Below are 16,487 nucleotides of genomic sequence, written 5' to 3'. Positions count from 1 at the left end.
TTTAGGTGACTGAGAAAACTAAGTGAAAAATAACTAAGTGGGGCTCTTCTGCAATCAAAGCACAGGTGAGCTGGGGACAGGGTTTTAAGAATGAGAGCAATGGTTAACGTCAAAAGCTAGAGAGAGATCAGCAGGAGGGATAAGGTCAGCCATATCATTTCCTGTAACTGAGTGGACTTGTAAACTTCTGAGTTGTTACCTTTGGCTCCTCAAAATCCTTCCCTATCGAGCTAAACACTAAATTGGGATCCTTTTTCTGAACATCTCTAGCATATTCAGAAATGTTGCTTCGCGTTTTCACTACATTTTCTATTTCAGGTTCTTGAAACCTAAAACTTTTGAACGATGTCACATAGGCTTAGAAGCTTATGCCCCTCTAATCATCCTCCATACGGTTTCCAGGACATTCATGGTAAAGATCCATCATTGTCCATTACTTATAGGATGAAGTCCTAAACCCTCAGCTTGGCATTTCAATATCTCTACAGAAAGATTCTAATCTACTTTTCAGCTACATCTCATACTCCTTTCCTAATAATATGGTGACAGGATATAAATTGTGTTGTTGCCTGTATGTCCTGCCTCCTTCATCTAATCTGAAGGTCAGGCCCTTACCATTTAATTAACTCAGGAATTTTAGCAAAGAGCAGAGGCTGAAGTCAAATGCAATTCCTGACTTTAATAAAATTGTAAAACAACTGAGAAGATTAAGTCAGGTGTCCCAGTGGGGAAGAGAAGAAAAAGAAATGTCTTTGAGGGCAACAGAAAAAGACAGGGTCAAATTTCACCCAGATCAGGAGACTGGGGATCAGAGAGTAACAGCAATCCACCTCCATTCCATATTAGTGCCCCCAGGGAAGCAGCAGGACCTGCGGGGGAGAAGGCAATGGGTGACTTAGAGAGGCTAGACTCTAGGTCAAGGAGTTCTGGCTCCATAAAAGCCTCTAATATAACAAGCTGTTAGAGCTGGCAGAACCATGCTTGCTGGGGCAGGGGTACTTCAGTGGTGGACCAATGGGAAGAGTAATCCCTTGATGCTTTGGCACCTGATAAATCCTGGGAACCTTCACCTTAACGTAAATGAGAGAGTGGGGAGGAATATGTACCAAACGGATGAAACTGAATTAGCCTGATTAGGACTGGGACTCAGGGTAACATTAAATTGATTTAAAGAAAGTAAAGAAATGTGATAAATCCTGCATGACTGAATTTGTGAGCTAAGAGTCACATCTACTTTGTACCTTCTGTAGGTGTTCATTGGGGCTCAGTCCTAGACCTTTTCACCTCCCTATTTTAATTCTCTTTCAATATTATCTTATCCTTTTCCATCTTTAAACCAGTAACTTTCCATTTGTATCTTATCCCAAAATTTTCCTCTGAGTTCAACTCTGAAATAGCCAACCACATATTTGTATCTGCAAATGATGTGTCAGAGACACCTCAAAATTACCATCATCCCCTTACCTATAATGGCCCCACCCATTCCTCCTAATTCTCTATTAGGGGTCAACAAACTATGAACTGTGGGCTAAATTCATCCCCTACCTGTTTTTGTAAATAAAATTTTATTGGAACAGCCATGCCAATTCATTTATGTATTGTGTATGGCTATTTTTGTGCTACAGTGGCAGAAACCTTATGGCCTGCAAGGTCTAAATTATTTACTATCTGACCTTTTACAGAAAAAGTTGGTTAGTCCCTGCTCTTTGTTTTCTTGAAAGTACTTACTGTAATTTACAATTAGCTATTTGTTTGGTTACTTGGTAATTTATCTCCCTTAATTGAGATGCAAGCTCCTTACGGGGAAAGGCTCTGCCTTTCTTTTTTCTTTTTTAATTTAATTTAAGCTTATTTATTTATTTTGAGAGAGACAGACAGAGAAATAGGGGAGGGGCATAGAGAGAGGAAGAGAGAGAATCCCAAGCAGACTCCACGCTGTCAGTGCAGAGCCCAACACAGGGCTCAAATCCATGCAAGATCATGACCTGAGCTGAAATCAAGAGTTGGAAACTTAACCTACTGAGCCACCCACGCGCCCCTCTGCCTTTCTCCTTCTAAATATTTTAAAAATATTTGTGATTGAAATATAGTTGACATGCAACGTTGTATTAGTTCCAGGTGTACAAAATGGTGATTCGACAATTCTATACATTATTCAATGCTCACAATAAGTATAGTCACCATCTGTCACCATACATTATTACAATATTATTGACTGTCTTCCCTATGCCATACTTTTCATCTCTGTGGCTCACTTATTTTATAACTAGAAGTTTGTATTTCTTAATTCCCTTCACCTGTTTTGCCATCCCCTCACCTCTCTCACTTTGGCAACTACCAAATGTTCTTTGTATTTATGGGTCTGTTTTTTTGTTTTATTTTCTAGATTCCACATATATGTGATATCATATGGTATTTGCCTTTCTCTGACTCATTTCTTTTTTTTTTCCTAATGTTTATTTATTTTTGAGAGACAGACAGAGCATGAGCGGGGGAGGGGCAGAGAGAGAGAGGGAGACATAGAATCTGAAGCTGGCTCCCCAATGCGGGGCTTGAACTCATGAGCCATGAGATCATGACCTGAGCCCGAGTTGGATGCCCAACCAACTGAGCCACCCCAGCGGCCCTAACTCATTTCAAGTAGCATAAAACCCTCTAGGTTCATTCATGTTGTTGCATGGCAAGATTTCATTATTTTTTATGGCTGGGTAATATTCCACTGTATTTATATACCATATCTTCTATATCCATTCATCTATTGATGGACACATGGGTTGCTTCCATATCTGAGCTAGTGTAAATAATGCTGCAGTAAACAAAGAGGTGCATTTATCTTTTTGAATTAGTGTTTTTGTTTTCTTTGGGTTAATATCCAGTAGCGGAATTACTGGATCATATGGTAATTCTATTTTTTAATAGAAAAAATAGAGGACTCTATTTTTTGTGGACTCTCCATATTGTTTTCTACAGTGGCTGCACCAGCCTACATTCCCACCAACAGTGCACAAGGGATCCTTTATCTCCACATCCTCACTTGCCAACACTTGTTATCTCTCGTGTTTTTGACATTCTGTCATTTGTGTTTAGACGTTCTGACAAGCGTGAGGTGATACCTCATTGTGGTTTTGATTTGCATTTCCCTGATGATTAGTGATGTTGGGCATCTTTTCCTATGTCTGTTGGCCATCTGTCTGTCTTTTTTGGAAAAATATATATTTAGGTCCTCTCTCCATTTTTTAATTGGATTATTTGGGTTTTTTTGTGTGTGTTGAGTTGTATAAATTCCTTATGTATTTTAGATATTAACCCCTTATTAAATATATCGTTTACAAATACCTTCACCCGTTCAGTAGGCTGATGTTTTGTTTTGTTGATGGTTTCCTTTGTTGTGCCAAAAGCTTTTGATTTTGGTGTTGTCCCAATAGTTTCATGTTGCTTTTGTTTCCCTTGCCTGAGGAGACATATCTAGGAAAATGTTTCTAAGGCCAGTGTCAAAGAGATGACTACCTATGTTTTCTTCTACATTTTTTTCTTTTTATGGTTTCAGGTCTCACATTTAGGTCTTCAATCCACTTAGTGTTTATTTTTGTGTATGGTACATTAAAGTGGTCCACTGTTTCATTCTTTTGTGTATAGCTTTCCAGTTTTCCCAGCACCATTTAGTAAAGAGACTGTCTTTTCCCCACTGTATATTCTTGCCTACTTTGTCATAGATTATTTGGACTCTCTGTTCTGTTCCATTGATCTAGGGGTCTATTTTTGTGCCAGTACCATACTGTTTTGATCACTATAGCTTTGTAATCTGGGATTGTGATACTTCTACCTTTTTCTTTCTTTTTTTTTTAAGTTTATTTATTTTGAGAGAGAGAGAGTGAATGCAAGCAGGGAATGGGCAGAGAGGTGGGGGGGGGGGGTTGGTGGTGGAGAAAGAGAATCCCAAGCATCCCAGTGCAGGGAACAGCCCAAGAGTTGGACACTTAACCAACTGAGCCACTCAGGCACCCCCATTTATCCTTTTCAAATCTACTTTGGCTATTCAGGATCTTCCGTGATTCTATACAAATTTTAAAATTACTTGTTCTAGTTCTGTGAAAAATGTTGCATTAATACAATGCAATGGATACTATGGAAATTTTAACAATATTGGTTCTTCCAATTCATGAGCATAGAATATCTTTCCATCTGTGTCATCTTCAATTTCCTTCATCATCATAAAATTTTATTTCTTGGTATTTAATTCTTTTTGGTACAATTATAAATAGGACTGTTTTGTAGCTAGGACTTCCAATACTACATTGAATAGAAGTGGTGAGAGTGGACATCTGTGTCTTGTTCCTGATCTTAGAGGAAAATCTCTCTGTTTTTCACCATTGAGTATGATGTTAGCTGTGGGATTTTCATATATGGCCTTTACTATATTGATGTATGTTCCTTCTAAACTTACTTTGTTGAGAGTCTTTATCATGAATGGATGTACTTTGTCAAATGCTTTTTCTGCATCTATTAAGATGATCATATGGTTTGTAATCCTTTTTCTTGTTAATGTGATGTATCACATTGATTTGCAAATATTAAAACCACTCTTGCATCCTGGAATAACCCCATTTGGCAGTGGTGAATGATTTTGTTTTATTATTTTTTTAAATGTTTATGTATTTTTGAGAGAGAGCGCATGCACACATGTGCGAGTCGGGGAGAGGTGGAGGGAAGGGGAGATACGGAATCTGAAGCAGGCTCCAGGCTCTGAGCTGTCAGCACAGAGCTTGACATGGGGCCCAAGTCCACAAACTACAAGATCATGACCTGAGCCTGAGTTGGATGCCCAACTGACTGAACCACCCGGGCACCCTGTGAATGTTTTTTTTTTTTTAATGCATTGTTTGATTCAGTTTAATATTTTCTTGAGGATTTTTGCATCTATGTTCATCAGAGATAATGGCCTGTAGTTTCTTTTTTTTGTTGTGTTTTTATCTGGTTTTGGTATCAGGGTAATGCTGGCCTCATAGAATGAATGGAGGCATTCCTTCCTTTTGTATTTTTTGGGATAGTTTGAGACTAGAATTAACTCTTCCTTAAATGCTTGGTAGAATTCATCTGTGACATCACCTGGTCCTGGATTTTTGTTTATTGGGAGGTGTTCTTTTTTTTTTTTTTTTTCTGGTTCAATTTACTTGCTAGTAATTGATCTGTTCAAATTTTCTATTTCTTCCTGCTTGAATTTTGGAAGGTTATATGTTTCTAGGAATTTATCCATTTCTTCGATGTTGTCCAATTTGTTGGTGTAAATATTTCATAATATCCAAAATAATCCTTTGTATTTATCAGTTGTTACTTTCCTTCTTCTTTCTTGATTTTATTTTTTTGAGTCCTTTGCCTCTCTCCTCCTCTCCCTCCTCCCGTTCTTGCTCTCTCTTTTTATTTTGGATGAATCTGGCTAAATGTTTATCAATTTTGTTTACCTTTTCTCAAAAGCAGCTCCTGGTTTCCTTGATCTGTTCCATAGCTTCTTTTGAGGTATTTTGAATGGTATGTTCTAGATATCAGTAAATAATCACCGAATGACTAAATGAATAAACAAATGCCTTTCCTTTTCATCTCTTATTAAAATCGTTTCTTACAGATCAGAATCTTCACTGCCTACCCCAGTCCATAATGTTTTTTTCTTTCTCTACTGCTTTGTATTTTGTTGCCATTAGTGGCTTTCTTACCTTCCAATTTGACTATAATCTCTAGAAGGCAGAAGCTAAACCTTATGCATCTTTGCGTTCTTCTTCCTTCACGTTATAGTACTTTGTGCATCGTAAGTGCTCAGTAAATATTTCTGATGAAGCTGTAATGAAATCCCTTATTTTTCTACCTCCTTTGCTGCTCTAAAGGGTCAGGACTATGGTTGCCTTAGATGGTAAGGCCTGTTTTTGAGACATGTTACCAATGAAGGTTGTGTCTGGGAGACAGTGATGTTGAATGAGGATTTATAAATGAGCCTCCACCTTCAACATTCATCAGCTTAAGAAGAGAATACGGAAAAGCTTCTTTAAGAAAGATCTCCTTATATGAAGTTGGCTGGAGCTGCCTGAGCTACTAATCCCTGCAAGGTTTTCAGCGTCTGCCTTGAGCATTTAGAGTGTGTTCTTGCCTTAACCTCCACGTCAGATCTCTCCATGGTAACGCTGGAATGTTTGCTATTTTAAGAAATACGCCTCACTGCATGCAGTGCTATTTACATTAGGTTCCAAACAAGGCATAAATGCAATGGCTTGAGTGTCTGCTAATTTGTGCAAGTGGGAAGGTCCTGATTGCTTAATGGATGCCTCACCCTGATTCTGTTGTCCTGTTTCACTTTTTAGGGCAACCACAGTGAAATTACACATTGATAAATATTGTTTATATTATACTGGGGAAAAACTGCAGAATAGAAAAATGAAATAAAACAAGAATTCTTCCAGATTTTCCTTTGCAAGTACATCATTTCCCCTTGCTTTTACACCTTCCACATCCAGTTTCATTTAAAAGGTTCTTTAGGGGCACCTGGGTAGCTCAGTCAGTTAAGCATCCACTTTGGCTCAGGTCATGATCTTGTAGTTTGTGAGTTTGAGTCCCACATCGGGCTCTGTGCTGACAGGTCAGAGTCTGGAGGTGCTTAGGATGCTGTGTCTTCCTCTCTCTCTGCCCCTCCCCCACTCTCACTCTGTCTCTCGGTCTCTCTCTCAAAAATAAATAAATTTAAAAAATGTTTTTTAATAAAAAATAAAACATTCTTTAAAATGAAGCTTCTAGTAGAAGGGAAAAATGTCAATAACTGGAAGCACTGTCAGCTTTCCAGAGTGTAGGTCTTTATTTGCAGCTTTGTGAAAACATGGAGGAAGAGAAATACTTTGTAAACTTCACTTTATTAGGTTTTCTTTTTACTGAAAAAGATGTGGACCAGTTGCTTCAGCATGGCGGCCACAAGCTCCTGAGTACTCTGATCACAACAACATGCTCTTGATCTGAATGGACACGGAGGCTTGGAAGCAAACACAGAGTGATGTCCATCAGTGGCATGTCAAGTTTATGGCTTTTTCTGTTGTTGTTCCATGGAGTTAATTACATGATAGAAGTTCCCTAGGTGGCTCAGTTGGTTGAGCATCCAACTTCAGCTCAGGTCATGATCTTGTGGTTTGTGGGTTCAAGCACCACGTCGGGCTCTGTGCTGACAGCTCAGAGCCTGGAGCCTGCTTTGGGTTCTGTGTCTCCCTCTCTCTCTCTGCCCCTCCCCTGCTCACACTCTGTCAATCTCTCTCTCAAAAATAAATAAACATTAAGAGAAGTTCTTAAGTATTGTGTGTAAGTACCTCTAAAATGGATGCTGTATGATGTTTTGATGGGATGGAAAAGGAAAACAGCTGAGGGATAGTAAAATCAACTAAATCAAATAATCTTTATCAAAACTTCTGTCTTGATCGAGGGAAGGAAGGCTCGTTCTCAGAGATTATACCCAGTCCAGACTTTCATACTGAGATCACATGAGAAGTACTGATCTATGAGAAATGGGGTAAGAGGAATGTTTTCACTTGGACAACTCAAACCTAGACATGTAAGATCTGTGAGCTCTCCTTCTTCGAAAGCCCAGCTGCGGTATTCTCAGTTGTGAAGGGTCGGGGAGGGGCGGAGTTGGGGGTGGAGGCAGTGAGTCAGTGGCCAGAACTCTAGGGATGGCTTTGCTAGAGATGAGGGAAATCTTTGGCCTCTGTGGAGCAGGCCCAGAGCTTAGGAAATGAACTTGTGCCTTCCATTTTGTGGGGTTGTGGCTCCTGTGGTGAGAGGTGGCATGGAAGACAAAGGGTTGAGGGTAATACAGCGGCACTAAGAGGCTGTTACTGCACGCAGACGAGGATGACACCCACAGCAGAGGCCACAGGTGTCACCGACAGCAAGAGCTGCCACACATTACTGCAGACAGAGGGGGGAGACAAAGTACTTTATAACTGGTTTTATAACGTTCCTTGCCCCTATCTAATTTGAGAATGGACTAGATGACGCAGTTAACAGCTCTGTCAAATCATGGGTTGACATCAATTATCTGCTCCCTCTATCTTCAGTCTAAACAGCCGCCAGGATTGGCTTTCTAAAATGCAAATCATATGCTTTCATTCCCCCTGCTTAACTTTTTTTCTTTTTTTTAATTCTCTGTTACCTATAATATGAAGTCCTTAGCTTGACACTTATGGGATGTTCCAGTTATGTGTTTCATTATTCTCTAACGCTTAGCACGTATTTTTTGTAAAAATTTTTTAATGTTTATTTATATTTTGAGAGAGACAGAGCGCGAGCAGGGGAGGGGCAGAGAGAGAGGGAGAATCTGAAGCAGGCTCCAGGCTCCAAGCTGTCAACACAGGGCCTGACGCGGGGCTCGAACCCACAAACTGTGAGATCATGACCTAAGCGGAAGTTGGATGCTTAACTGACTGAGCCACCCAGGTGCCCCTAACGCTTAGCATGTATTTGATAATACCAATTATTCCCAATTTCTTAACTATGTCCCACATTACTGTGTATACTGTTCCTGCCTAAAATGCACTTCTCTTGTTTTCTGCTTGGTGCACTCAGCCTTTCAGGTCCAGATCAAGGGAAACTTCCAGGTAAGGCTTTCTTTGACTTTTAAAGGTAGAGTTAATCCCGGTCATCTGTGGGTTCCTTTAGCACTGTGCATATATTTCTTTCTCTTCATTTATCATCCTCTATTTTAATTCTTTGTTCATATGCCAATGTTTTATTGGACTATAAACCCTTTGGAAGCTAAGCCCCCAAGACCAGCGGTTCTTACTGAGGTATAGTTATACCATCTCCTGAAGTGCATTTTGCAAATTCATGGGGTGCTTGTTTTTATTGTCATCACTATGATGAGTGGGGTAAGGGGTGCTACATAGTTTGCAATGGGAAGGACAAAGCACTGTCCCAAATTCTGAATGACACCCATCTATCTATCTACCCACCCATGCATCCATCCATCCATCTATCTGATTCCAGTTTATATGAAATGCATAAAACAAGCAAATTCATGAAGGCAGAGAGTATAATAGAGGTTATCAGGAACTGGGGGAGGGCTGAATGAGGAATTATTGTTTCATGGGTAGTTTCACTTTTGGTCACCGAAAAATTCTGGAAATTTTGGTTCACTGATCTTTTGAGAGCCGGTTTTGAATTTTGTCTGTAGATCTTTTTTGATTCATGGCACACATGTGTACATTTGGGATACAACCTCTTCAGAGTGGTGAATATGGGTGTGAAGCCACATAAATCTACACTCAAATTCTGACCTCACTACTTACTGCCTTTAAAACTTGGGTCGAGTCACTTAATCTAAACATTGGTTCCCCTGATTGCCAAGCGACCCTTATCTAACTTATTTCACAGGTTGTAGTGAGAGTTGGGAAAAAGCTGCATGTTCAGTCCTCCACACAGTGCTTGGAGCAGGAGCAGGACTCAGAATGGGTGCTTCCTCTTTCCCATTCCTCTCCTCTTCACTGGGTAGCGGCATCACACTGCTTCACGGACACTCCATAAAAGCTGGGTCTCTGGATGCCTTATCATTATACTAGTGGACCAGTGGCATTATTTCCATGGTCTCTGATGAACATGACTATTTTTATTTTTTATTTATTTATTTATTTATTTATTTATTTATTTATTTTTTATTATTTATTTTTGGGACAGAGAGAGACAGAGCATGAACGGGGGAGGGTCAGAGAGAGAAGGAGACACAGAATCGGAAACAGGCTCCAGGCTCTGAGCCATCAGCCCAGAGCCTGACGCGGGGCTCGAACTCACGGACCGCGAGATCGTGACCTGGCTGAAATCGGACGCTTAACCGACTGCGCCACCCAGGCGCCCCTATTTTTTATTTTTTTTAATGTTTATTTATTTTTGAGACAGAGAGAGAGCACGAACAGGGAAGGGTCACAGAGAGGGAGATACAGAATCCGAAGCAGGCTCCAGGCACTGAGCTGTCAGCACAGAGTTCGACATGGGGCTCGAACTCACAGACTGTTAGATCATGACCTGAGGCAAAGTCGGCTGCTTAACCGGCTGAGCCACCCAGGCACCCCTGAACATGACTATTTTTAAAAAATATTTTCACTTGTGGGGCACCTGGGTGGCTCAGTCAGTTGTACATCTGACTCTTGATTCCAGCTCAGGTCATAATCTCACAGTTCGTGGGTTCGAGACCCACGTCGGGCTCTGGGCTGACAGTGCAGAGCCTACTTGGGATTCTCTCTGCCCATCCCCCACTCATGCTCTCCCTCTCAAAATAAATAAACATTAAAAAAAATATTTTCATTTGCAGTAAAGTTATGTTGTTTTCCAATACTAACATGTTATTATTATGATTATAGCAGGAACAGTATTAGCATTATTAGTAACTCCGTAGGATTAAAATACGAAGTTTTGTTTTGTGCTTTCATTACAGAATGATCTAAATGTTCCATGGGGCACTGGTGAGGTAATACAACGTAATAAAATCCCCTGAACCTAGAACTGAGCTCTGCTGTATATATAAACACAATGTTATTACACAATGAATTTTCCATGAATTCAACTGCTCTATGAAAATTAAGAAGGGGCGCCTGGGTGGCTCAGTCGGTTAAGCATCTGACTGCGGCTCAGGTCATGATCTTACCGTTCATGAGTTCGAGCCCTGTGTTGGACTCTGTGCTGACAGCTTAGAGCCTGGAGCCTGTTTCAGATTCTGTGTCTCCCTCTCCCTCTGCACCACCCCCCCACCCCCCGCCCTGTTCACACTCTGTCTCTATCTCAAAAATAAAGAAACATTAAAAAATATTAAAAAAAAAAAAAAGAAAATTAAGAAAAGTTTGGTTTTTGTTTTGTTTGGAAATTTACCAAGAGTTTTTCACTTGGCATTGTCACCCCCTTTACTAATGGCATCACCACTTGCCATTTTTAAATGGCACAACATAACATGACTGTCCTAGGCTACCTTTGAGGCTGGAACATTCACAGTGATTTGTCATACAGATACAAGCACCTGACTATTTCTTTATGTCTTCTAATATAATTGTGCTCATGAATTTATATATTAAAATCAACATTATTTTATTATAAATTATTCTTTTTATGTCTCATGTTAGTATACTTCACAGGATTATTTTGAGGCCTAAGTTAATTTGAGTTAATATATAAGGTATTTAGAGCAGCACCTGGCATATAGAATATGCTACAACATGTGCTGAAGTTATTACTACTGAAAAGTTGTTGAATATTCATTGACAAACACTTTAAATCACACTTGGAATATGTATTTAAGAAATCCTGTGAATTCATTTCTAGGTTTTATATTATAACAATCTGAGCCACTTGAATGTGACTAAATGGTCCCAAGATGTTATAGAAAGCACTTCAATATTTCTTTTTGTCTAGGGGCGCCTGGGTGGCTCAGTCAGTTAAGCATCTGACTCTTGGTTTCAGCTCAGGTCATGATCTCACAGTTTGTGGGTTTGAGCCCTGCACTGGGCTCTGTACTGTCAGCACAGAGCCTGCTTGGGATTCTCTCTCTCCCTCTTTCTCTGCCCCTCCCCTGCCCACTCTCTCTCTCAAATAAATAAACTTAAAAAAATTAAGAAAAAATACTTCTTTTTGTCTCAGAGATTAAAGTGAGATATAATTCTTGTTTGGACCTGTTTTCCCTGAACCACAGACATTCTGTTGTGGTCCTCCTGGGGAGCAGTAACAGGAACTGACAACTTTGAATATGGTCTTTGTCTATAAAATAATCTTTCTAAAAAGAGACAAAGAAACATGCTCTTAAATATAGAGAACAAACTGGTGGTTGCCAGTGGGGAGGCCGGGGGTGGAGGGGGTGCGGTGAAACAGATAAAGGGGATCAGGAACACACTTATTTGACGAGCACTGAGAAATGTATAGAATTGCTGAATCATTATATTGTACACCTGAAACTAATATAACACTGTATGCTGATTATACTTGAATTTAAAAAAAAGTCCTTTCAGAAACTTTTCACATGTTTCAATATGTATCTTGTGAGAAGCCTACAGACTTTATTTTCCCCCTCCTGTCTGCCAAATTACATGTATGTACATCATCTCCTGAATGTGTTAACCAGAGCTTTCTAACCAAAATGGAGCCACACAGTCCAAGAAGTTTATAAGTGTAGCCAAGATAGGGATTTCTTCTGTTCTCATGGCCTATGCACCTGGACTGACCACCTCCAAGTAAGAAGCTCCATCCATTTACCACTGCACCTGACAAATATTAACATTTTCTATTTGTGCCATGACACAGGAAAGGTTGGGAACTACTTTAAACTACTTCTTATCACTGTTATTTTTATCTTGACTCCAACCTCGGTATCTGTGAAGCATAAATTAAACCTTACAGTCTGCTTTATTACTGGCCTAAGACTTGTAAGAATATCTGGTAATTGCTTATGCTACTTGGGCACAGATATATTCTAGGGTTCTTTTAGGAAATATCTTTTTTAGAAAATTAAAAGTTGAACGGAAGAGGGGAGTTCCCTCTGAGATAACCTTCAAGAGCAACAATATAGACGAATACAATTACTTTTATCATTGTAAGAGTTCTTCAATATTAAAACCACATTATGCACACCTGAAACTAATGTAACACTGTTAACTATACTGGAATTAAAATGACTAATAAATAAAAACAAAATTAACTGAGAAAAAAAAAAACCCTACATTATATATTCTATATAGTTAGAAACCACTCAGTGGTGGGCAAAATTCTAATGGCCCTGATGATTCCCACCCGGTTATCCAGAGCTTTGTGTGATCCCTACTTCTTGAGTGCCAGTGACACCCGCAACTCGTTTCTAAGGAATAGAACATGGCAAAGATGATGGACTGTCACCACATAGTTACGCTATGTTATATGGCAAAAGTGAATGTATATTGCACATACAGTTAATTAAGGTTCCTACTCAGTTTATTTTCAGTTAACCAAAAGGGATGAAACTGTGGGCCTGACCTAATCAGGTGAGCCTCTTGAAAGAATGCATAGAGGTAGGAGAAGCAATAGACCCTCTATTTCTCCCCACTGCTGCCTGTGAAGTAGCAGGCTGCCATAACTTCTACAGCCAACCAGCAATAGATTCTTCCAACAACCTGAGGGAACCCAGAAGTAGACCCTTCCCTAAGTGAACCTCCAGATGAGAAAGCAGCCTGGCTATCACCTTGATTTCAGACTTGTGAGACCCTGGGCAGAGAACCCAGCTGACCCACAGAAAGTGTGGGACAATGAATGCATGCTGTGTTAACTCACTAAATTTGTAGGAATTTGTTCCACGACCGTAGATAACTAATACAGAAGCAAATACCTCAGGAAGCTCTGCCCACACCTCACCTGCACTTCCATGCTAGTTGGCTCCTCCAACAGATGTAGCAGTTGTTGTTTCTCCTGAGAGAGCTGTTGTACAAGCTTCTCCTGGGCAGCCAGGCTCTGACTCAGTTCTTCAATTCTTCTGGAGCAAAGAAAATGTAAGAACAACAATGGTCATGGTGCTATTATTGCCTTTATTTTTCAGCCCACTCCAAAGACAGCATGATCCAGTCCAGTAGGTTTCTACCTTTTTGGGTCATTGAACTTGGATATTTTTCTTCAGAAAGCCATGTATTCTCTGCCCCAGTCCCTTCATGCATACATAAATGACGTTCTGCTTACATTTCACCAGGTTCATGGACCTCCTGAAGCTGACCCATGGATCTATAGACCATAGGTGTGTGACTCTTGGAATAAGGGACCAGAAGTTGTGTTTCTGGTGGTTATTGTTCCACTCAAGAAACAATTCCTGGATAACCATTATGCAAACTCAATACACTCTACCAAATACCTGGGATATAAAGTTGGAAAATCCACAATCTCTGCTCTATAGAAACTTAAAATCTTTTGGTGTGTGTGTGTCAGGGGTTTGGGGAGTGGGGAGACACAGCCACATAAACAAATAACAGTAATGAGATGTAAGAAGAGGTACCAAAACAGAGGTATCTATTCTATAGTACTTTGAGTGCTGTCATGGAGCTGTAGGAAGAAAGATAAAGTGAGTTGTTGAACTTGGCTGAGTCTGGGGGAAGAGAGTTGGAAAACTGGACTGTTTTCCAGGTGTACAGGGAGGAGCTTGAATAAAGGAATGAAGGCATAAATATACAAGATACTTTATGGGGTGCCTGGGTGGGTCAGTCGGTTGGGCATCCAACTTCGGCTTAGGTCATGATCCCCTGGTCTGTGAGTTCGAGCCCCGCGTCGGGCTCTGTACTGACAGCTCGGAGCCTGGAGCCTGCATCGGATTCTGTGTCTCCCACTCTCTCTGCCCCTCCCCCATTCTTGCTCTGTCTCTCTCTCTTTCTCTCTCTGTCAAAAATAAATAAAACATTAAAAAATTTTTCTTTTAAAAAGATACAAGATACTTTAGGGGAAGAGTCACTGGAACAAAGGTTGGTGTCGGGGGAAGAGGCGAAGGCTAGAGAAGAAGCAGGAAATTCAGACTAGGATTTAAGTTATCAGACTGTGTGTGCTGTGCTGAAGTATACAAACCACAGGTTCAAGTCAACAGCTATTCCTCATCTGCCCTGTGCAAGGTAGATCTTGCTGTTTCTCTTAAGTCTTAGAGTACCAGACATACCTGTCCTTGGAAAACATGAGGCTACTAAATGAAATGTTTCCAATTGTCATTATTATCCCTGTGTAGGTGGAAAAGACAGTGATAGTACCTTGGGAGGCAAATAGTTGGTAGAAAGGTGAGGGATACCAGAAAGTCAAGTAGGAAGCTCATAGACAAATTGTAAATTAACTTATAAATTTTAAACTTTAAATTAATTATAAATTATAAATTAATTAAGAATGAGGATTGGCTAAAATTTGTGGACGAGAAAGAACTTTTGGGGGTGGGGCAGAGGGAAAGAGAATCTTTTTTTTTTCAAACATTTATTTATTTTTGAGAGACAGAGAGAGATTGAGCACAAGCAGGGGAGGAGGAGAGAGAGAGAAGGGAGACAGAATCCAAAGCAGGCTCCAGGCTCCGAGCTGCCAGCACAGAGCCCTACGCGGGGTTTGAACTCCTGGATCATGAGATCATGACCTGAGCCAAAGTCGGCCACTCAACCAACTGAGCCACCCAGGCGCCCCAGAGGGAAAGAGAATCTTAAGCATGTTCCACACGGAGTCTGATGCAGGGCTCAATCCCATGACCCTGGGATCACGACCTGAGCCAAAATCAAGAGTCATGCTCAACCGACTGAGCCACCCAGGTGGCCAGAGAAAGAACTTTAAAAACTTAAAAACATCATGTAAATGCAAGCTGTAATAGTAATTATGATGATGAATGTGGATTCCATATCAATTCCCCATAGAACATTGCTTTTTTTTTCTCAAGCCTCCAGCCTTACTTAACCGTTTGACCCTTGGTCTCTATAGATGATCTATTCTACTTTACAAAGTTGGTAAGGACATCTGATATAAACTCCCTAATTTATTGGTCACATGTGCATATGTTTTGTTTAACAAGTGTTTATTGGGCTATGGACATGAGACATGGGTCTCAGAGAATCTAGCAGGAAAGATCTGAAAGCAAATATACCACCACACTGGGAACTGTACAAAAAAGGATGTGTATGTAAAACAAGGCAACGATACAGAGACTTAATTCTGTTGTCACAAAAGCACTCACAGAAGTGACAACTGATACCTTAGTGAGTTTTGAAGAATGAACAGGAATTCACCAGGAAGGAAAAAGATGGCAAGGGTTTCCCACAGAAGGAAGAGCATGAGCAAAATTCTGGAGACCTGACATTGTATTGTTTGCTTCTGAAGGCAATGGGTGGATTCAGGGTTTAGAGTCAAGCAATGCCTGCAACCATGTGACACCATGTGACACAACTCTGCAAATGCCAGGTGTCTTCATTTATAAAGTGTAGTAATCCCTACCTCATGGAGTTGTTGGGAGAATTAAACAGCATTATAGTACTCAGCTCAGTTGTATAGTAAGAGTGCAACAAACGTTAGTCATTATTATTAATAGTCTTGCATCAGCAAAGTGTGAAGGGGTCATGGTGGGGCATGATTCTGGGAGAAATCAGAGCTCATATCATAGAAGGCTTTGATGGCCATGATAAGGAGAATGGATCTTTTCTCCTGCAGGTGTTGGAAGAACATTTTATTTTGTTTTATTATCATTTTTAAAAGCTTATTTATTTACTTAGAGCGAGAGAAAGAGAGCGACCTGTCAGCATGGAGCCCGACTTAGGGCTCCCTCCCACGAATTGTGAGATCACGACTTGAGCCCAAATCAAGTGTCAGACAGACCCTTAACTGACTGAGCCACCCAGATGCTCCCTGGTGTCGGAAAGCATTTTAAATGGCTCTGCAATGACATGATCAGATTTGTGTCTCAAAAAGATCACATTAGTCATTGTGGGTACACTGTGGGTTTTTCACCTATTCAGTTAAAAACTACT

At 40.3% G+C, this 16,487-nt stretch overlaps 1 protein-coding gene across 20 annotated transcripts in view; it reads right to left on the bottom strand.

Annotated features, from left to right (window-relative positions):
- Window positions 1-16,487, bottom strand: part of LOC123598569 (phosphodiesterase 4D interacting protein) — a 223,381-nt gene that overhangs the window by 87,894 nt on the left and 119,000 nt on the right. For 17 of the 20 annotated variants that reach the window (XM_045478847.1, XM_045478851.1, XM_045478850.1 and 14 more), the window contains exon 8: window positions 13,381-13,498. In XM_045478847.1, the coding sequence (XP_045334803.1) occupies window positions 13,381-13,498 (118 nt within the window). The remainder of the gene's footprint in view (window positions 1-13,380; window positions 13,499-16,487) is intronic. The other 3 variants (XM_045478848.1, XM_045478870.1, XM_045478867.1) reach the window with 1 other exon arrangement.

Source organism: Leopardus geoffroyi, chromosome C1 (genome assembly GCF_018350155.1).
Source record: "Leopardus geoffroyi isolate Oge1 chromosome C1, O.geoffroyi_Oge1_pat1.0, whole genome shotgun sequence".
In the NCBI taxonomy this organism is placed as follows: Eukaryota; Metazoa; Chordata; class Mammalia; order Carnivora; family Felidae; genus Leopardus; species Leopardus geoffroyi.
Note: the sequence above shows the minus strand (reverse complement) of the source record. Positions and strands in the feature narration are given on the sequence as shown.